At 41.9% G+C, this 22,669-nt stretch overlaps 1 protein-coding gene across 1 annotated transcript in view; it reads right to left on the bottom strand.

Moving 5' to 3' along the window:
* Nucleotides 1–982: 982 nt before the first annotated feature.
* Nucleotides 983–22,669, bottom strand: part of fbn1 (fibrillin 1) — a 73,164-nt gene continuing 51,477 nt past the window's right edge. Inside the window, exons 39-66 of the mRNA XM_085405136.1 lie at nucleotides 20,090–20,158; nucleotides 19,852–19,977; nucleotides 18,835–18,957; nucleotides 18,586–18,744; nucleotides 18,420–18,491; nucleotides 18,205–18,330; nucleotides 17,985–18,107; nucleotides 17,111–17,236; nucleotides 16,913–17,029; nucleotides 16,696–16,821; nucleotides 16,481–16,600; nucleotides 15,808–15,933; nucleotides 12,176–12,328; nucleotides 11,991–12,053; nucleotides 11,779–11,898; nucleotides 11,569–11,688; nucleotides 11,364–11,486; nucleotides 10,708–10,839; nucleotides 10,496–10,621; nucleotides 9,675–9,881; nucleotides 6,286–6,411; nucleotides 5,946–6,068; nucleotides 5,340–5,456; nucleotides 3,419–3,547; nucleotides 3,203–3,322; nucleotides 2,515–2,746; nucleotides 2,266–2,437; nucleotides 983–1,844 (exon numbers count right to left, since the gene is read on the bottom strand). Of these exons, the coding sequence (XP_085261262.1) occupies nucleotides 1,458–1,844; nucleotides 2,266–2,437; nucleotides 2,515–2,746; nucleotides 3,203–3,322; nucleotides 3,419–3,547; nucleotides 5,340–5,456; nucleotides 5,946–6,068; nucleotides 6,286–6,411; nucleotides 9,675–9,881; nucleotides 10,496–10,621; nucleotides 10,708–10,839; nucleotides 11,364–11,486; nucleotides 11,569–11,688; nucleotides 11,779–11,898; nucleotides 11,991–12,053; nucleotides 12,176–12,328; nucleotides 15,808–15,933; nucleotides 16,481–16,600; nucleotides 16,696–16,821; nucleotides 16,913–17,029; nucleotides 17,111–17,236; nucleotides 17,985–18,107; nucleotides 18,205–18,330; nucleotides 18,420–18,491; nucleotides 18,586–18,744; nucleotides 18,835–18,957; nucleotides 19,852–19,977; nucleotides 20,090–20,158 (3,863 nt within the window). The 3' untranslated portion in view covers nucleotides 983–1,457. The remainder of the gene's footprint in view (nucleotides 1,845–2,265; nucleotides 2,438–2,514; nucleotides 2,747–3,202; nucleotides 3,323–3,418; nucleotides 3,548–5,339; nucleotides 5,457–5,945; nucleotides 6,069–6,285; nucleotides 6,412–9,674; nucleotides 9,882–10,495; nucleotides 10,622–10,707; nucleotides 10,840–11,363; nucleotides 11,487–11,568; nucleotides 11,689–11,778; nucleotides 11,899–11,990; nucleotides 12,054–12,175; nucleotides 12,329–15,807; nucleotides 15,934–16,480; nucleotides 16,601–16,695; nucleotides 16,822–16,912; nucleotides 17,030–17,110; nucleotides 17,237–17,984; nucleotides 18,108–18,204; nucleotides 18,331–18,419; nucleotides 18,492–18,585; nucleotides 18,745–18,834; nucleotides 18,958–19,851; nucleotides 19,978–20,089; nucleotides 20,159–22,669) is intronic.

Raw genomic sequence — 22,669 nt, forward strand, 5'->3', positions numbered from 1 at the left:
AGTAAAAGTTCACTAAAGTTATAAATTCTCAACAAAGCTATTCTTCCATATGGCCACATGGGGGCAGTCATACACAAGAATGTAATCTGCTCTAACTATTTCATCCGCCAGAGACTTGGTAACTTCCCTTTACTTAATACAGACGTGTGCAGAAAGAGGACATATAGGTGCCTGCTCAACTTGGTTACAATGGTAATACAAATCAGATAAAGGGGGGGAAACACAGCAGTGAGTACATGTACTCCAAAAATGTTTTTATTGTGAATTTACATCTAAACCCTCACTGATGTGTACATGGAACACAGACTGGTGTCAGGCTGGTCCATTGCAATGCAGCACTGATTTTGACTTGTGAGAGAATATGTGGCCATGAAGACCTCAGTGCATAATCATGAAGGCCCAGGTTTGGCATCATCAATGTGTTTTGTGTGTGCGTTTGTGTGTGTGTCTGTATGTATACACAGTTTACAAAGGAAGTAGTTGGTCATTATAAGCACCATTACAACCCCTTCCCCTCTATTCCAGGGACTTCCTCTAGTTTACAAAAGCTTCATAGATTAAAAGTGGCATTGATTATTACAGTATAAACACAATTTACATGTAGTATAGAGGAGAGCAGGCAGGCTATGAAGCTAGCTGTTACTGTTGCAAAGACACGAAACCTTCAGAAAGGCCAATGGGATTGTGCCTTGTTCACTACTGAGTGCATTCAAAAGTCTATGTGGATGTGTTGCTAGCACCAGTAAATATGAATTATTCTAGTCAGTAGGAAAATGGAAAAGCATAGTTCAAAAATACGCGGTAGGAGTTGTTCAACCTCCGACATAGCTACATCTCAATAGTCCACAATGGGTTCCTCTCCTCTCCTAAGCCTTATTTGGGGAAACAAAGAAATGTGTGTATCCAGGTTTGATAGTCATTTACCTGAGGGGAGGAAATGAATTTATTTCAGACTATTGGGACTCGCCTCTTTCTTTTTATCCCCCCGCCACTTAAGCTGAGTTCTAAGAAAACAAACAAACTTGGCCCTTAGAGCTTTCTGCAGTCCACAAGCCCTTCAATGCGGCATCCGATTCCACATATCATTATACAAGATTAAACCATACAATTACAAACCCTATCCACACCCTCTAGTGCTTTAAACGCAGCTGGAGTGGTGTGTCGGGGTGATATGCTTTTTATTTCGACTGGAATCTTTCACACCTTCGGTGGATACTTTCCACAGAAATTGTACCTATGATATGCAGAATCATCTTTGGTGATCAAATGACACAGAACAGTCCATCCCCCCCACCCCCGTCTTGTCTCTTTGGTGGCGAGCCCTTAGAGTGAGTAGACGTTAACCCTTAGCTGCTGAACCAGAGTCAGAAATGTTTGGCCTTTTTCAGGAGGGACTGTGAGCTTGACACTGGATTAGCAGCTGCTGGCAACATCCGCCTCTCTCAGTCTTGTGATGGTTAATGGAGCATGATCTGCACCCTCATCTTCAGTATGTCTCCCAGCTGTCCTGTGAGGTAGTCTTTATCATGTTGGTCCTCCAGCTCAGCCAGCTCCTTCTTCCTGTAGAGGGGCATACTGCTGATCTGAAGGTAGTATGCGCCTGGCACGAGGCCCTTCTTCTTGCTCAAGTGCAGGTAGCTGACACCCTCCCTCTGGTTGATTTTAAAGTAGCCTTCCTCATTCCCGTAGTCGATGCTGTAACGCACATGGTCGCTCAGTGTGCTTAAGGCCGGGGTAAACTCGAGGATGTGGTCGCGGTTACTCAGGTCACTGATGTTCAGGTGGAACTGGAGAGTGTCTTCGATGTCCACACTGGCCAGGCTGACCGCCTCTGTCTCAGTTAGCTGCAAAGAGAAAATGTGGTCTGGCTGAGTTTAGAGGCTAAAGATGTCCAATAGTAAAGTCGTGTGCAAACACAGCAGAGTGAATCTGTGAATCAGTGTTAATTAAAGTCTGACTAGACGCTGGAGACATTATGAAAAAAAAAAGACTTGTAATCAGTTGGTAGATCTGTCATTTAATACTGATTTTCACAAAGTTGTTCCTTTTTTTACATGAAGGTTTTGGTCCCATTTCTGTTACAAGGCCTTTCCCTGCTATAGAGGGGAAAACTCTTTGTAAGAAATCAGGGACCTTCATTTATTTATTTTATTAAGACTTAAAGTAGTGAAATATAAACGTAGTGTCTCTTATAGAATCCATCAACTTTTCAAAACCTTCAATTTCTCTTAAAAAAATACAGGGGACAGTGGGCTTCATACATACCTGCATGTCTTCCAGAGGATTTTCCTGTGTTGAGTTAATGCTGCGACGTTTGCGTCCCTTCTTGGGATAGCCATTGATTTTACATTCGTAGCAGGCCTCGGGTGAGAGGGAATTATCCTCCATTTCACTTCCCTGTCCAGGACTTGTGAAGCCCAAACCTGTGACGCAGTGTCTGAAAGCAAAAGTAAAGCCATCAGTAACCTATAAACACAGAGGAAACGTTACCACCGCATTCGCTCGTTTACTTACCCTTGTCCTGCACGGAAGTACCCAGGTGGACATCCACATAAGTAGCCTCCATCCGTGTTTGAACAGCCAAACTTGCATGGGTTCTGGCTCGTGGAGCACTCGTTGATGTCCGTGCAGCCTCCGCTGGTCTGCTCGTAGTTAAAGCCGGTGGGGCAAAGGCAACGGAAACTCCCCAGGGTGTTGTGGCACGACGCTCCCCCGCAGATCTGGCTGTTCAGGCACTCGTTCTCATCTGGGTCACAGGAAGTTGACGGGAAGTAAACAAACATGGGGTCATTCCAGTTAAAAGAGACAAACAATACTGGGAAAGCCTGCAATGAATGTCGTAAATATGTGCAGACATTCAAACTAAAAAGAGATTTAACTAACCACCACTTGTTTATTCGGCGGTGCACACATCAGGACACACACAGTACATATAATTGCTTTCTCGATAACTTAGCTATTCCTACTTATTTTACATACCAAATGCATTTTTGATGTTACCCTACCTTTTATTTGATTTTTTACCTACTTCAATCGTTCATTAGCACTAACACAATAAATTGAGAAGATTTTCTAATAAAATAGACTCTATTGGAGAACTTCAAGGCTATATGGTTGATATTTTAGCAACCAATTCATGAGGATGTTCCAAAATGAAAGAATTGTTATATTTGCTGTCAAAGAGGACAGCGGTATAACTTACCAACACACTGATTCCACTGATAGTGCTGCAGGTAGCCTTGGGGACAGCTGCACCTGTATCCACCTACTAAGTTCTGACAGCCATGCTGGCATCTGTGATTGCCGTCACACTCATCCATATCTGTCAAACGCACACACACACACAACACAAAATTACTCAGAGTCTTTTCCTGTGATTAATCAGCTGATGCTGGGTTGGAACAAATTGTTTTTAGACCTTTGCAGGTTTGTCCGCTAGGATCTAATGAGAATCCCCGCTGGCAATCGCAATTGAAGCTGCCTGGCGTGTTCTGGCAGACGCCACTGGAGCCGCACAGATTGGGGTCTGTTGCGCATTCATTGTTGTCTGCATGGACAAAAAGGGAAGGTTCAGACAAGGGTAAAACTGGAAACATGGCATAAAGGCTCATTACCCTGATTTGGACTTGCTGAGTCAATAAAAATTCATTCACAGTTGGCACCGGCCTCTAAAAATAGGTCAGGTTACTGTAAACTCTTGGTACAAACTGTCTTGATGTCTGAAAGGGGTTCAAGAATAAAATCCCTAATCAGCTGAACGAAGATCAGATCAGAAGTGGCAAAAACAAATATTTAAATTTGAATTCCTGACCTTGGGAATAAAAGAAAAGCCAGCGCTCGTTAACAAGAGTTTTCGGGGGAAAAAATGTAGAAGTGGGTGTTTGAGAAACAGGTTTGATTGTTGTGATTGGAATCTGTGTAAATCTGAACACAACGTTGAAGTTCATGCTGGGAAACAGAGTAATCTCTAAATCTCAGCTTTTAAATGTGTTGTTATTTTTCACAGTTGGTTGAGATTTAGAAAGACTGCTAACACGTTTGCAGTTTAGCTTTCCATTTGAAGAAACAATCAGTGCGTGGGACATAATGCTAAAGCATAGCAGGATAGTCTACTTTGTCCCCAGGCAACCCAACTATGGGTTTCAAAGCTGATTTAAAGTGGACACGTTATGATTTTCCTTACTGGTGTCAGTGGATGTAAAGTATTACAGTTGTGGATTCATGCTAAACACGGGTAGAGATTCACATAATAAAATCTGTGCATGTACAAGCAAACCGCATGTTAGTAAATGCTCAAACTGTTTTATTTACTCTTGTTTCTGTAAGATGTCAAGGACATTGGATATTCTTAATTTGGTCGGTGATTATAGCAGACACACCCACCCACTGTTTATGAGGGGCAGCCAATTACAGGAAAGATGGCTTAAAGGGAAAGGATCAAAATGGCTTGATTGAAAGAGGGGTCATTTAAAACAAAGATTGTGTCGACACGTGAAATGACACAAGCTAGTCTAGCAGAGTTGAAGAACAAAAAAAATGATGGTGCTGGACATGCACAAAATAGATGTGCTGGGGAGAGAAGAAGAGTAGCATCTATAATATGTCTGGAAACGGCCACTACTTTCCCCACTGAACAGCTTGTTTGATGAGCATCCACCTTAGTGAATCACACATATGACTGAAATAAGGAAAAACAATTTAGGTCAACTTTGAAGCATATTTGGAATCTACAGCCAAATGACACTATCCTCCTATGACTCAGAGGTTCATTTTGTACCACTTTCTCTTAAATATTGGCAAACAGCGATCATAGTATGACTGGAACAACAGCTTTACGTCACAGTCATGTTTTTCCCAGCTCATTGCTCGTAGACTAACAGCACATCCACACCTGCTGTGTGCCATTTGGGTTACACTCTAAAAAAAGCCAAACCCGAGGATTCCCTGACACTGATTTGATGTGAGGTCTCGGGTGCCGTTTTATGGTCTGGAAAAAAGGCTTGGAGTTGTCATGGCGATCTACTGCAATGTTCCATAACAAGCATTGTTAAGCTGCCATGACTACAAACCAGACCGGCCTAATAAGATCAGTGTGATATCCGCCAGAGTCCATTAACATTTAATGGGTATATAAAGAAATAGACAAAACAGTGCTTCCCGTGTCTATTATGAGCTGGGCAGGATGACACTTTAAAAAATTCTTCTTTGAAAAGACCAACAGTCTGTGTGAAATCCTATTCAGACTACACAGGCAGTTTGATTAAAGACAATTCAGAATTTAAAGGGAAAAAATCACCGGATGTTGTATACGACTGTGTAGACTGTATATGTGTTTTTACCAATGCAGGCAGTGTGATGCTGGGTGAAGCCAGCAGGACATTTGCAGGTGAAGCCACCGATGGTGTTGACGCATAAGAACTGACAGTTGTGCTGTTTGGTCGAACACTCATCCAGATCTGTAAACAAGAACAACATAAAGAATGAATTTCCCAACTGAACCTATTTCATACTTCATAGTTAAGATACAGGGGTCGCAGTCATCTAAGACTACTACTTGCTCTACTGTATGTGGACTGCTCTTTTTCAAGCAAATTCCAGTCCTTCTACAGTCACTGACCTACAAATGAACTAGACACCGGAAACATAGAGGGGTACTGTAGAGGGGGAAGCTAAAACTATGGTAAATAAAGAACACTATGAGCACTATTTGTTTAGGCGTATAAACACGCCTGATAAACACAGATACAGAGAGATGCACTGTGTCAAAGGCAAAGGGCACACTTGCAGTGAGCATTTAAAATTGAGCATCTTAGGACAGCAAGCAGAACGCAGAATGTAGCAGCTCCAACCTGGAAACTAAATCAAGCATGAAAATCGCTGAACTCAAGTGATGTGACAACCATTGGGCTTAATTGCGGGCTTCTTTTGGTGCTTGTGCAAGTTACCTCTGCAGCTCTTTCCATCCTCCTGAAGGATGTATCCTCGGGGGCAGGAACAGAGGTACCCTCCCTCCGTGTTCTTACAGATAAAGTTACAAGGCTTTGGTGCCTGTATGCACTCATCCACATCTAGAGGGAGAGGCAGAATGATTCAAAATAAAGAAACAGATCCTGCAGCCAGAAATTCCATAAACAGAGATCATGAGAAAGACAGACCCGAGCTGCATTTTTCATAGGAGTGGTGTGGGAAGTCCACCCACATAGTTTGGGTTCTTTACTAGACAGCAGGAATGAGAACGAGAGGTTTCAATTCTGTGTAAACACTGGAGGTGAATTTAAGCCTTACCCACACACTGCGTGCCAGTGATGTCAGCAGTGTAGCCAGGTTTGCAGATGCAACTGTAGGAGCCCAGACTGTTGATACACTGACCATTCCTGCACAAGTTCCCCATCACACGGCACTCATCGATATCTGGACAGAAATGAGAAACGCCAGCTTACTTCAAGTTAGTTCAAGATTTGGTTTCTTTCAGATTTTGACAATAATTACATATCAAAAGACCGAATAGTTCCACAAAAGTTGGAGGAAATATCTGTTATGCGTTCTTTTATGCACCATCAATTAAAAAATGTATTTCGGGTATAAAATCACTGATCTTACAAATTTTGTTAACCAGAAAAAAAGTTAATGCTTTGCAAGTGATGTCAACACAGATAACAACAACCATCTTATATTATTTAACCTTCACTACTCATAATTGTCTGGTTTCTGGTTTACATACACGCAATGGCAGTTTTAGAAAAATTAATCACTGGCCCCATTTTTAGGGCCTCAACTCATCGTATTGTGTCCCGTATTGTGTTTTTTGCACTATTTTGCAGCGTTTGAGTTAGAGATGGACCAATCCGATATTACATATCGGTATCGGTCCGATACTGACGTAAATTACTGGATCGGATATTGGCGAGAAATAAAAATTGTAATCTGATCCATTAAATATAAAAAAAAAAGCACCTCACAAAACTTGCGACATGGCGTAACTCAGCTCATAACCGTAGCACGTCGGAGCAGTGTGCTCACGTGATAGAGTGGCTGTGTGTATTTGTAGCCTCGCTACCAAACTAGCATTTCATCTCCAAGGAAGTGATCCCAGAGAGAAGTAAAGCAAGTGTGTAAGTTCATCTCTGAATGTTTGTTAAGCTTAACAACCGATATATGGAGCGACTGCCTCTTCTCTCTCCCTCCCTCTCCTGTTGCTACTTCAATCGTGAAACTGATTAATGATCAGCTGATCGGCTTTTCTGTCGCGAGTCCGTCTCTCTTGTTCGTTCATCGCCCACTTCGTGCCAGAAAGAGGAAACCAGCGGCTGAGCAACAGCAGCACGTTTAACCTTGATAAGCTGTTGTTAGAATTTATTTAATATTACTTTCTACACCAGGATCTTTTTCTACGTAGCTGACGGCTGGTAACTGTGCAGGGGCGGATCTAGCAAAGTTTAACCAGGGGGGCCGATAGGGCATGAACAGGGAAAAGGGGGCACAAAGACATACTTTTTTTTCTTATTCTCATTTTAAATGTCTAGCTTTTAATAAATAATTATCTGAATCTTACACCCAAAGTTTTAATCTGAAGTAAAATGTATAGAAGTCAATTACTGTATATAGTAACTGTTAAGTCTAATATACCCTAGTAAGCTATAGTACTTTTTCCTTTGGGAAGGTACCATCTGTGCAGTCTGCAGTTCTGTTGAAGAAAGATGTTGAATCTATTTAATTATTCTTGAAAATAAATTTATTTCTGTGCATTTTTTTTACCACACTGCATCAAATTAAAACTGATTACGCCGATTAAGCATCATGACGTGGGGGGTGGGGGGTGGTTCCCTATTTTTTTTTTGTTGGGAGTTTACAACCCTATTAGTTAGGTTGCTTAATATTTCTGCTAAGTACTATTTAAAACACCAGAATAGGGAGGATAAAGTAGGTTTAAGTTTATTAGATTGTTCAGTATTGCTGAACTATGAAATATTTTGGGTGCAGTGTATTTTTACATACAGGTATAACAGAATAGCTTTAGTGTTGTTGTTTATTTAAACTTGAGTATGAACTTACACAAAATGCAGCAATATATTAAAAAAAAAACAGTTTTATTGATTTAAAAACACACTATTCATATCGGTACCGGCAGATATCCAAATTTATGATATCGGTATCGGTATCGGACATAAAAAAGTGGTATCGTGCCATCTCTAGTTTGAGTGCGTGTGTGTAATTTTTTATGTCTGTAAACACGATAGCTTGAAAAGTTTTGAATGACTTCTGATAAAACTTGTAGGAGTGTAGAATGGGATCATGTTAACAGTCTATTAAAATTTGGCTTACAACCACCAAGGTCGTCAAGGCCAAGTTCACAATTTACTGGTTGAAAATTGACAGAAAGCCTTATAACTTAGAAACAATGATCACTGACCTTGTCATTGTTATCTGTATTGACCAAATACAGACATAGGGAATGATTAAAATAATGCTGCTTTTGTGCCTTGTAATGTCAAGGGAGTTCAGCGAGGGAGGAACTGCCTGCTGGCATATACTCACACCAACAGGGATACTTAATGCAAAAGCAGATAAAAAGATACATAGTATTTATTTTCATCGATTGATGTTTGATCACTATTTTCTCTGGACTGAAAAACTGAGTCAAAGTGTCAAAAAGTTTCTCTGTTAGACCATTTGAGGCTGCAAAATGGAGTCAGTCCCCTTTGTCTTGTGTTAAAATGCCTAAAATTAGAATTGGGGGAAAACACACACACACACACACACACACACACACACACACACACACACACACACACACACACACACACACACACACACATTTAGCACCTGGTACAAAAAAAGAATCTGTCATAGATAATTTTCTACTCTGTGCTCACTGAATGGGGTGTGAATTTAGTGATAATCTACTTGTTTAGATTGTATTAAGACTCAAAGTTAAGCTTTATTAAGCCCATGTCCATTGTGACTGATAGGTGGTTGCCAACATAAACTGCTGTAAGCGGAAGCTTTCTGCTAGGCTTCACCTCAGCTAATTATAGTCACTTAAACGCCGAACCATGTTTGTGGTTTTCAATGTGGAAATCACAGAGTAACTATAAACCACAGAGTAATATTTAAAAAAAAAAATCACCAATCTCCTTGGTAACTGAAGGAAAAAAATGGCACAATAGTGTGTTTATTCACCGCAGTGTGTGTTGTGTAGTTAAATATCTCTGATTACATTACCCTGATCTTCTTCACCACAAAAATTGGTTCATTTTCAGAAGGACATCAAATCAGTGTCTTCATATTTTAATAAAAATACAGATATTTGGTGCCAGTAAAGTGATAACTATATAGCACGAGGAACAGATGGGCTATACAGCTGTGTTGATGTTTTACCTTTTGGATGTTTTTTTTTTTAATTCAACTATCTTTCAAATGATGATTGTTTATTGTTTGGCTAACTGCACAAAGTGTCCTAGAAGTTAGTGCTTCAGCTTTGGTGAGTGAAAATTGAGCATTTTAAGCGCTAATTAGAAGGTGTCTGTGTCTGTTTACAGTCGATGAACCTTGCTAGAAAAGCTAGTTAGAACTAGCTAATAACTTCACAGTGTCATCCAAATCCGGTGACTTCCAGCTCAACGCTTCTGAATTGTAGAAGGTAAATGTGGATTACTAAATACTCATTAAGCTACCTCTTCCATCAGTGGTGTACCCAGGTCCCAGAGGACACATCTTCTTGTACTGGGTCGTCCCTGGCAGGGGACAGAGCTCACAGTTGTTACCCCATCCTCTGCCCCCATCACAGCAACACTCCGACTTGGTCACTGGGACCCTGTTAGTAGAAGTCATCTGACACAGAGTGGTCAGAACCTCGGTGAAGCAGACGCCTTCACGGTTATCTGCAGGGTGAGAGAGACACACACACAGAAAGGATCGTGAGAGCGAGACAATAACAGCAAGCAGACCAAACCACCCAGACAGGGCCTGGCCTCACACAGCAGACATAAATAGATAAGCCACACTGCTATATCACTACTGTCTGTAAGGAGGAAGATAGCCATACAGTTACAAAGTCCCACTGGAGGTTTTCTCACCATGCTCAACACATAACAGCTATCCAGAGCTATACTATATATTTAGACTAGGAGGAAAGGCTTTGAGCAGTATTTCCTTGCTTCCTCCTCTGCTGATAGTAACAGACCCTTGTTTATTTTAGGAAGATTTGGATACCATCATGGTAAAGTTCAATTCCCATGGAAGCATTAAATTCAGCTTCAGCATCTGTTCTTCCAAAACACATACAGCACATTAATGTCTAAATTATTTATATTGTTAAACTATTAAGTAGCATGGATGATTTTTAATCAATTACTGTCTCTGTGGCTAGACACTGCAAACACTTGTTTTAATTATGTACTCCTAATCTCATCTATCTGGCAGCAAATTAAAGATAAAGGGGTTCTCTTCTGATGATAACCTTACAGCCTTTTTAAAGTGATGACAGTGTACATACCAATACATTCTGTCTGAGTGGGGTTGGGAATGAATCCTTGGTCACATCTGCATCGGTAACTTCCGACAGTGTTCTCACAACGGCCGTTCTTACAGATACCCGGTTTGGCCGTGCACTCATTCAGATCTAAAGCAGACAGACACACAGTGTAAAGAGGCATACTATATTAAATGTACTCAAGGTAAAACCACCTACGACACCATGATAATTACCCATGCAGCCCTCTCCACTGGGCAGCCGTGTGTATCCAGGTGCACAGATACATATATATGTACCAATCAGGTTCTTGCAGGTCATGCCTCTGCTGTCACAGTCATCTATACCATCTGCACACTCATCTTGGTCTGGAAGACAAACACCATAGTAAGAGTAAGTGGATGCAAAAGCCTCAAGAAGCCCACGTGCATTCATGCCTGTGCAACAGGTAACGTAACACAGACACTCAGACAAAGTATGCCAGAGTTTAATCTAACCACTAAATCCAACACTGAGCTCTGGATTGATAACAGGGTTGTAGTGGGGTAGTTGGTGGTCTGTTTGGAGCTGTAATGTAAACAGTGACGTTATAGACACTGACATGTTCCTCCTGACTCACCACTTCCCTCCAAATACAACTGTTGCTATGGCGTGCGAGGTATATGAGAGATCAGAGGTGTAAACAGAGACTCGGTGGGTTACAGTTGTCAGAGTGATTTAAGTTCATCCCAGACAGAGAACCCTTGAGGATCTCACAGAAACAGTGCGAGAGTGCGTTATGTAACTTTATGGAAGGTGCTGGCATGGCTTTTTGTGAGAATTTCTACCAGAGCTTTCCCGTTAATGGACCTGCGAACTCTGACTACACGGGTGAGTCATTTTACTGTTATACCTTTACACATCCTCCTGTCCTCCCGCAGCACGTAGCCTGTTGGGCATTTACACTCGTACGAACCCACTACATTAACACAGCGGAAGGCGCACAGCAGAGGATTCTGGGCGCACTCGTTGATGTCTGGACCGGAAACAGAAAAACCACAAGTTACACATTAAGACACCCATGACCTAAACGGGGGCTCAGATACAGCTTCGGATACCTTCGCAGGTCATCATTGGCCCAGGCTCAAAGCCGTCATCGCACGCACACTCAAATCCCCCAATAACATTAGTGCATGTGCCGTTTCCACAGGGATTTCCAATGTCGCACTCATTAGTGTCTGTGTTGAAGAAAAAAAACGAAAAAAGCGACTCAGAATGACTAAAAGAGCAATCAGGAGGATAAGAAAAAAGAAAATGACCTGACTGACCTTCACATCTGACTCCACTAATGTCAAGGCGGTATCCCATGGGACATTCACAGCGGAAAGAGCCGTCCGTGTTAATGCACTGGCCATTAACACAAGGATTATTGATGCATTCATCAATATCTACAATCAGAAATGTCAACACAGATTGAAATTAAATGCCACAACCATAACAGAGATATTGAAAAATGCAGATTTATTATCAGCCTATTTACCTTTTGGATGTTCATCTGGCCCACGTTGATATCCCTCGTTAGGGCAGAGATCGCGATACCCCTCTGGAACCGTCAGATGTCAAAAGTCATCAAACGTTTTGATCATGAGCTTACATGAATATGAGCGGTTTCTCACATCTATGTGTTTTGCGCAGCAGTGTCTGTTTTATGTGTAGAATACACACCCTGTCCTTTGATGGGGCAGATTTCACAGGGGTCTCCCCAGCCTTGACCTGGCATGCCGATGCAACAGCACACTTCCTTGGTAGTGTTTTGAGGTTTTGGAGCCTGACAGCGCCCATTTTCAAACTTGGTATAGCAGTAGTTCACACGGACATCTATGGGATAACACACATAGAGAAGGCAAGAACAGTGAATGGTGATAAACAGATGGATGAAATATCTAGAAGCGCAATGTCGTCAAGATAATCTATATCAAGTCAGGATCCTGTCTGGCTTGTTTTGGCAGAGGACAACTGGTTCTGAAAATCTAAAACCTTTCAGATAACTCGAGAAACTATTTGACAACCGTAAAGATTGTAAGAAAAGTTTGTTGCCTCTGAATAATTCAATAAATCAGTAAATCCATAGCTGGTTGGTTCACTATAGCCTCAGCCTGAAGAAGAAGATTCCCAGGCACAAAGATTATTTGATTAAGGCAAATATGACAAAACTCTGTTTTTTCAAACAACTCAAATTTTTTCGTGCTTTCTCAAACTGGGGTCTTGAGTCGTTATGGCAAGTTAATCACTGTGATCACCATCTTCCTGATTGTTTGTTTCTGTTGTTGGTTTCAGTCTCCTTTCATTTTCTGGAAGCTTTGCCACAAACAATTGGCTGTAACAGACAAAAGAGCTTGAGAATCAAAAATCCACATGAATGAATAATGAGCAGGCTTAGTCCGAAAATCATCCGTGACATTTCGGGAAAAGTTTGGAAAACAATCAGTCATGAGGTTCAAAAGTTACGCGCATAAATGGTCTGAGCTTGAGCAATTGGTGGTGCCAGAGTGCTCAAGGGCAAGACATGAAACTAACACAAAAGAATGAAGAAACTATTCCTAATCAGTGTGGCAGAATCCTACGTTTTTACATGAAAAATACGAAGAAGAAAATGAAAAAGAAGGAAGCTTCATTTCGGGCCCCTAAACAACAACCATGTTAAAGGTTCAGAATTAGAAACAGCTGTAGTATTATGTATTCTGCGGCCACAATGTAAAAGCTGTAAAGTCTTACGTAGTGCTTGTACCTGCGACTTGATTATTACGTCAGTGTACAAAACAGGACCTCGATATGAGAAAAAGTGTTCTTGTTTTCAACCATTTTTTAATTGTACAGACTGAAGTTGCATAATTATTTCCACTCACCAATCTGTGTGTGTCTGGTTACTCCAGGACTAAGCAGCCCCTTACTTGTAATAGGAAGCATATGGTTTCGCTCTCCTGCTAACAATGGCCTTCAGTGAACTCAACACAAATAAGCTTTCTGACCACCATAGATCACTCTCACACCTGGCTCAGGAGCAAAGATCACATACATGAACACCTGGTGCTGTGAGGAGAATGTCAAAGAGTGTCACATTACTTTCCTCCATGAAACGGATTTGTCAGCCTCTCTGCGAAAGAGATTGATGGAGCTCTGTGCACAGCCCCTTGCAAGTATATGTACACATATGCACGGGTACATTGGAATCTCCAAGTGCATATCTCCTTCATATTTTGCATTTTATAAAAGGAAAATTGTGAAATAAAGAAATTTTCTAAATAAACAAGAGAGTCGCCTGATAAAAAAAAAAAAAAGCTTTTAAATGAATCAACTCTTGGCTAACAATGACAGCAGGGACAACGATCTGAAGTGTGGTGACAAATATTTAATAGTTATAATTATGTTCATTTGCAAAACCACTGAAGCATTATAATTTAAAACGTATCATTAATTGGCGAGCGCTGGTGGCCAAGTGGTTAAGACACATACCAAATACTGCAAATGCAACTCCCCTAATCACTGAAATGGTTCCATCCAAGGACTAATCATGCGTGTCATCACCCTCCTATTCTCTCTTTCTGTTTTCCTACCAGTATCGATTATTGCGACGCCAGAAAAAACATGAAATTCACAGCCTCTTTCTTCACCGCATATCTGCATTTTGTGAATGATTCTGTTACCAAAGAATGTTAAACAAACATCCTGCTAATAGAGAAACTACTGATATCCTTCACACTATCTCGACATTTGTTCTTTCAAGCCACTTTAAACTTGTGAGGCTCATTTCTGGGAATGTTACTAACTGCAGTGCTGAAGCTGAGTTTGTTTTGATGGGTGGCCTCATTTTCTTTCCCTGTTTCCAGGCAATCAATAGACGCCAATGGGAATGACATCAAAAGCATCACTGTGGCACCTATGCTGTCACAATATCTGTCACAAATGATTATACATACAGATTAAATTTAGAACTGCACAGAGCACAGTGATAGTGATCACTAATAAATCATTGATGTCAAAGAACCTCAGTGACCATCAGCGATGCACAAAATCACAACAACAGTCACCTCAAGTCGCTCTATGATGCAAGATAATCGCTAAAATAATACAGAGAAAACCCAAACAATCAGACGACCCCCTTGGCAACAGTGGGAAAGAGAAACTCCTTTTGACAGGAAGAAACCTCCCGACAGAACCAGGATCAGGGAGGGGCAGCCATCTGCCACGATGGGTTAGGGTGAGGGGAGGGAGCCAGGAAAAAGACACACTGTGGAAGAGAGCTAGAGATTAATAACAAATAATTATTGAAGTCAAAGCGGAGTTTGAAAACAAATAGTGAGTGAAAAAGAAACACTCGGTGCATCACGGGAAGCCCCCCAGCAACCTAGGCCGACTGCAGCCTATCAAAGGGAGCTAGTTCAGGGTCACCTGACCCTAAAAGCTTTATCAAAAAGGAAAGTTTTTGGATGTGAGTAGAAGGATTTTAAACTTGTTTTTAGATTTAACTTTCTACTCGTTCTTGTCCCCGTCAGTACTCTCTCTGCTATTGCATACGCAGGCTACATAACTCTTCTTAACTTGTGCTGCTTTAACACTATATTGCATAATGCCATAATCCCTTTTGTGGCCGAGAACTACGTCTTCATTCATTATTGTAGCATTCATGTAAAATACAGATGTCACGGAGGAGAGCGGTTAGCACAAATAAATTTAGGCTTTGCGGTCAAATCTAAATATGTACATCTATTCCAGTCTGCTAAATTATGAAGAGTATAATCTAAAATAAAACAATGTTATTCCTCAATGTGTTAAAGGGCTGTTTTGGGTTATGCAGCTATAGAAACTATACGTGCATTTTGGAAATCTCACCATCATCAGTGTTTTCTCAGTAATACACACAAACCACAAACTAATTTACTGCCAGTGTTACTCACTTTCCACCAAACTCCTCCTGTTTATCCCCTAACCTTCAGTCGAACGCTTCTGGTGATGTCATCACTTCAGTGTTTGGAGAGGGAACTCCCTAGCAGAGGACTCAGCGCACCCCCACCCAATCCAAAATACACACATATACTGTATAAACACACACACACACACACAAGTGAGGAAATGGAAAAGTGATCTGTTCAGAGCCACCCTTGGCCTTGTTGAGGCAGCAGCAGCAGAACCAGCTGGAACACAGTGTGCTATCATGAAAGAGCAGGAAAAGCCGGACACCACTGGCTGCTGCTTAGTCTCCACTAGTGCTCACTTTTCACTGTAAAAGCAAACGCATGCTATAATTTCATAGCTTCTTTTCCCATCCTTCTCACTCCCACACGTGCACACACAGTTACCTATGCATCTCCGTCCAGACGCAGAGAGCTGGAAGCCTTCAGGGCACAAGCAGGTGAAGCTTCCTTGAGTGTTAGAGCAGGTTCCATACTGACAGATCTCAGGTGACTGGGCGCACTCATCGGTGTCTGACATAAAAGAGAGAAACAACATTGTGAACCTCATTAAATGACATTTCCAGTTGTTTAAACCATTAGAAGCATTCCAGTTTCCAGTATGTCACTGCACATCTAAATGTCAGTGTAATCTCGCACGTGAATAATTGCACGAAGGCAGTTGCCTCACTGTTACATGTTCACTTATCACAATAACCAGCTGCTGTGGCTGCTTCTGATGCTGAGAATTCATAGCTGTTCCTCCCTTCGTCTAGGAACTCAGCACAAAGCAGGAATGTATTGAAGTCTCCGGAATATCTCCTCATCAGCCCCGCTATACAAACAATCCATGTTTTTTGGCTCAGCCTTATTCTCACATGTGAAAGGAAGAAAAAGGGGGTCTGACGAAGCTTCCCCTCCTCTGGTGCACTCCAGTAGAGCTGATCTAAGCTAGTCTAAGTTAGATGTTAGCAGAAATTCACCTCTATGTGCATTTTTTTTGCTTCAGTAATTCTTGTTTTTCACCTCTCAGTTTTTTTTTAACCACAACACGGAATGAATGGGATTTATGACGCTCTACCTTCACAGGTTTCCTCATGAAGGTGGTAGCCAGGTGGGCAGATACACCTGTAAGAACCATCCAAATTCAGGCAAGTTCCTGCACCACATGTGCCTGGATTCACTGCACATTCATTAATATCTGAAGAAAAGGGATGATATAAATGTACATATTATAGAACATATCTATATCATAATTAGATCAATATCAAAAAAGGACAAACAGCATTTCCTTACCTCCACACAGTCTGCCGTCTAAAGTGAGCTCATAGCCATCATTGCACACACAGAGGAATGTGCCCACTGTGTTGACACACTGCCCGTTTCGACACAAGCCCCTCTGCGTCGCACACTCATCGACATCTGCTCGGCACACAGGCAACACAACAGTTAACACAGATGCTATGGCTCTTCTTCTTTTTCACTTTTTCTTTACTCACGTCCACACACGCACCTATGCAGTCGCTGTTGTGCGAGTTTTGAAAGCCAGGATAGCAGAGACAGTTGTAGGAGCCTACGGTGTTCTTGCAGGTCCCGTTTCCACAGGGCTGTCTCTCACACTCGTCCACGTCTGAAACCAGAGAGCAGCGTCACAGTTTTATCACCTGGCAGAGGAACACCGGTGAGACTGATGGGAAGTAGCACCGCTTACCGACACACATCGACAGGTCCCGAGTTGCTTTGAAGCCATTGGGGCAGACGCAGCGATAGCTCCCCAGTGTGTCAATGCAATGGCCTGGATTGCATATACCGGGGTTCTCGTCGCACTCGTTACGGTCTGAGACAAAAGAGAAAAACAAATGTCACACTTTGAATCCATATTCAAATAGTATTTAGATATTTTATCCTCAAACAGTTACTAAAATTCATATATTTCTTCATAATACATGAAACTGACCAAACATTCTTTTGCACTATAACTCAATAATTAGACTGCATGAGGCCAGTGTAACATCATCAAGTGCAGCCTGAGCGTGTCTGGGTGTTAGGACTTGCATGAAAAGCAGGATGCCGGCATAACATTCACTTATCGTTTAGGACTCTCCAGACTGACAGCAACATGATTTAGATATGCTGTAGCACATGTTCAGCAGCTCAACACCTGCTTCACATTCTCTCCTCCTTAATAACAAGCCCACCATGAAGAATTCAGTCTCAGGCTGACTGTAACTGTGCTGCCTCTTTGTGTGCTTTATCTCTGGCAAATAACTGGCCAGAATGTGCACTTCAAAGAGTTTCGCATAACCGCATTTGATAAAGCTGGAAGAAGTGAGACAGCGTTAGCGTGAGGCCACAGAAAGACCCTGTGAAGTTAGCATCTTTCTCAAGGGAATGACAGAGGGATTTCTGGCTGCTCTTTTTTGGCTAATGTTTTCTATCATTCTATCCATCTGTCCACTAATTTTGTCTCCATTTTATGCCATTACAGGAGACGACTAAACTGGAGGCTGATTATACAACTGCAGTGTAATTCGAGTGCCGCTGATACCGCAAACATTTTTAGCTAATAACCAGCACATCCTTACCAAGACATTGCCCAGTGGGAGTGAAGCGGTACCCAGCTTTACACTCGCATCGGTAGCTTCCTGGCAAGTTCAGACAGTCTGCATTTTGCTGGCACACCGGTCCATTCTGACACTCATCAATATCTGACAACAAGAGGGACAGAGATGTTCATACAGCAGGCATAAATATAAAAAGACCAAAGTAAAACACAGGGATTCTACAGCAGACTGCAAACGTCACCTTCACAAATCAGCAGCTTGTCGTTGTAGATGAAGCCAATGGGGCACTCGCACCTGAAGCTGCCGATCATGTTGATGCACACTCCATTCTCACAGATTCCCGGAATTTCCCTGCACTCGTCGATGTCTGTCAAATGAACGAGAGACCAACGGCGGCGTGAGAAAAGAGAAGCGTTCCTCCTCATCGCGTAAGCGTTTCAGTGTGAAAATCTTTACCAATAATCTGTCCAGTGGTGATGTCGATGTAATATCCCGGTCTCTCGCTGCCACACAGGATCGCAAACTCATCTGAATGGACAGGAGGCACGAGTTTATACGAGTTCATCGCCACTTCCGCGTGCTGGTATATACTACGTATTTACTCTACTGTTCTAGACCTCACCGCTGCTGGGCACGGGGCACTGTTCGCAGGGTTTGTTCCACGCACGGCCGATGTTGTAGGAGCAGCAGCACATCTTTTTGGTCATGTTGAAGTTTAGCTCGCCGTCGCACGTTCCGTTGTCAGAGTAAAAGTTCCTGTAGCAGTAACTCTTCCTCATGTCTGTGTGTGGTGCGTTTGTGAGAAATGCAGAGTTGCAGGTAACCCTAAATACGACAGCGACAATCGTGAAAACCCAGCAAGCCTACCTACCCATGCAGTTGTTCCCTCCGTTGACCTGCATGTAATCCACAGGGCAGATGCAGGTGTAGTTCCCGATGGTGTTGTAGCACTGGCCGGGGCCACAGATGCCTGGCCGTTCACACTCATTGACATCTGTACACAGAGAGAGCAGCACGGGGGAAAAAACATTCCTTCAGTAAAGGTGCCAGCTACTTCTATGAAACATATTTTGGTCCACGCCTTTAAATATATTAAATTCTTTATCAGCATTACTCCTAAAAAGCCATGAGCATGCCTATGAGCCCAGCTCATAGCTGAACAGTTCAATGACCACAAACAAGGAGGACTTGCAGTGCTAGACTTTTGTACTTCAGGTCAACAAAAACACACTAATTAAACACTTTCCCATGATTATTTTCATGTTGGCTTGAAATAAAATATCCCCCTCTGCTGTTACTGCAACTTACTGCATGTGTGTGCATTTCACGGGGGGGGGGGGGGGCAAAGCGTGAAATGTGCACGGTGGACCGGCGTGTCTATTACACGCTTTCGGCTGAGTTAAAATGTCACTGTCAACCCATTAAGCCTCCTGCTCTCCTCCTTTCTCTGTTCCCTTTTCTCTTTTTTAAACAGCCTTCTATTTCATCGCCTTTCGTTCCTCTCTCCGTCATCACTGGCGTGCCTACAGGGGACACTGCGTACTTCCCCAAGGAAAGAGTTGACCACATCAGAGCCTTGCTCTTCTGGACACAGTTAGCGCTCTCAGCTGTCTCATCATTCTGGCTGAGCTTTGCTGGGTTAGCAACAAACGGGAACTAGAGCAGACACTTATTGAGCTGCAGTGTTGTCTATGGGACAACAGGGTCCAATATTTTCTTTGCCTTTTTGCTCCCAGTGCTTCTTTCTCTCTCTTTCTCTCTCCATGTGTCACTGAAAGAACATCTCCACGGCTGGACTCAATTTCCTCCCCAGTGAAATGTCCCAGGGCCAGAGCTGGAGACGGATGGGTCACCTGTTTGTTCATTTGTGCATGTGTGTGCTTAATACCTTCACAAACTCTGGTGTCCAGGTTGAGGGCAAAGCCTCTTGAACATTCACAGTGGAAACTACCAAATGTGTTGATGCACCGTCCTCCCTGGCATAAGCCGGGCAATTCCTGACACTCATCGATGTCTGTGGGAGAGAGAAAGGGAAAACTCAGCACCATTGTGGGCTGGTGTTTCTGTAAGTATACCCAGGGGCGACCTCAAAAACAAAAAAAGGCATAATAGCATGTTGCTACAACCTTCCAAGATGACAGTGATGGGGTTTGGTCTGAAGCCTTCCCCTCCAGGACACAGAGTCTTGTACTGAGCTGTAACACAAAACACAGAAACGAATTACAAGCCTGCATCAAGGGTGTGCGTTATAGCAGAATTTGCCAGTAATTGCGATGAATCGTGGTGCTTGAAAAAGCCATTTTTAGTCATGCACTTGTTTCCTTTCGTTTTCTGTCGTGCTTTTTGTGATCTCAGCGTTAGCCACAGAGCCCAGAGGACCGGACATGACTGCAGCTACTCAGAATTACAAAGCGAAAAGAAAAAGGTTTTGTTCTTGTCACAGAAGCAAACAGTTCCCTGAGCTGAAAAGGATGAGTCATTCCCTGTAATGTTTTGAAACATCTGTTGGCAATTTCCAAATAAGTTGCACAAAGCTGTCTCATTTTTACCAGCAACAGCAATTACAGCAAACACACTAATCGCATGGCAAGAGAAGCCAGCATGTGAGTCTGCATGTAAGCAGAGCAGCTAGTTTGCACCTTAAGACTCCTGATGTACTCTGGTATATTAATATATTTTGATCTTGGATATGATTTTTCATATTAGTTTACAGATGCCCTTAATTTGAGGAAATTAAGGTTTGGTTTAAGGAAATTAAGGTCTGTTTTGTTTACCCTGCCGCAAATAGATGGATTTGACAGGGTTATTGATTAAACATAAACACCAAATCTTTTTCTTTCCTCTACATTCAAATCTAATTTTTAAACCACAATTCAAAACAGCCAACAGCTAACAAGCCAACCCATCCCACCAACAAGAATACAGGGTGAAAAGTCAAGCCGACAAGGAACTGTCAAAAATCACATTTCCAGGAGAGACCACTTCAGCCAGGGTGCAAAAGCTTAAGAGCGTAAGAGCATATATAAAAATGTTTACATCCTGGAGAGGTGGAGGTATGCACAAGAGAGAAGAGGAGTCAATAGAAGCAAGGTGGAAAGGTGAACATGCAGTAGAGTAGAGGTAGTGAAGGTAGGTGAGTTTAATACCTGGGGTCAGGCATCCAAACAAATGTGTACACAAGAGAGGTGAAGAAGGGAGCAGAGGTGGGACCAAGTCATTGTCTTGCAAGTCTCAAGTAAGTCTCAAGTCTTTATCCTCAAGTCTCAAGTCAAGTCTCAAGTAATGTCAGGCAAGTCAGAGTCGAGTCTCAAGTCACTGGTGTAAAAGTCCGAGTCAAGTCACAAGTCTGAAACTTTGAATTTCAAGTCCTTTTGAGTCTTTAAAAAAAAAAACGAAAAAATAATGTTGCAGTTATGCTAAATGTAAATATTAGACCATGTAATTTTAAAATCTGTGTTTTTCTCAACACATGACAAAATAGTGAACTTAGAAAATATACACAAATTGTGAAATTGCACCTCTTTAAAATGCAGCTCAATTAAACTTAGCTCCAAGAATAATTTTCACCGACAGTTCTGAGATACGCTGCATGTTATTCTTGGATGCGGTTGTAGGACCGGCTTTAAAATCGCATGACAAAAATATCATACACATTAAAAAAAAACTGTATCACCAACGTAGCCTGGACAACATTTGCTAGTTAGATGAAGTCAGCTATCTCATCTTAGCATATTTATTTCAATTCAATTCAATCTTTTTTTTTATTTTTATAAATTTTATTTTCAGTCACAGCAGCATGTTAACAACAAAACATTGAACATACAGTAGTTTGCTGTTCAGTATTTACAATACCCCAAAAGATAACAGAAATAGAGAAGGAAAAAACAAACAAACAAACCAAAGAAACCCCTACAAAACAACAAAAAACAAACAAACAACAACAAACAAATAGAAAAATAAAATGTATAAGGGACATTCAGCGTACAGTTAGCTATGATAGCGATATAGAGATATGGTATCTGGTCATGATAAGGTGGTCATTTTAAATGTTTCCATGTACATCAAGAATGGCTGCCATGCCCTAAGAAATTTGGTGGTTGAACCTGCCAGTGTATATCTCATCTTTTCTAAATGTAAAAACCTCATGAGCTCCGCAAGCCACTGTTCATGTGTGGGAGGAGCTTCCTGCTTCCATCTTAAAAGTATAAGGCGCCTTGCGATAAGTGAAGCAAAGGCAATAGAATTCGAATAGCATTTTGGCAAAGTGATGTCTTGAGGTATCACCCCAAAGATAGCCGTTAGAGCAGAAGGCTCATATTTAACGTTATACATCTCTGACAGAGTGTTAAATATAGACACCCAATAGGTATGAAGATTGGGGCATGTCCAAAAGGTATGAAGGAGCGAACCTGTTTCTGCTTTACATCTGTTACACAGAGGGTCAGCTCCTGGATAGAACTTGGCTAACTTTTCCTTGGAGATATGTAATCGGTGTAGGACCTTAAATTGAAGGAGCCCATGCCTGGCACATATCGAAGAAGAGTGTACCCTCTGGAGAAAAGATTGCCAGAGCTCATCTGTTATAGTCATCCCAAGGTCTTTCTCCCACTGTGCTTTAAGGATGAAGAGAGAAGGAGATTGAAGATCTAATAGTATAGCATAGATTTCTTTAATCGCCCCTCTCTTATGAACGTTTATATTAATAA

Source organism: Rhamphochromis longiceps, linkage group LG1 (genome assembly GCF_057381845.1).
Source record: "Rhamphochromis longiceps isolate RC_006_pf linkage group LG1, R_longiceps_female_GT1.1, whole genome shotgun sequence".
Classification (NCBI taxonomy): Eukaryota; Metazoa; Chordata; class Actinopteri; order Cichliformes; family Cichlidae; genus Rhamphochromis; species Rhamphochromis longiceps.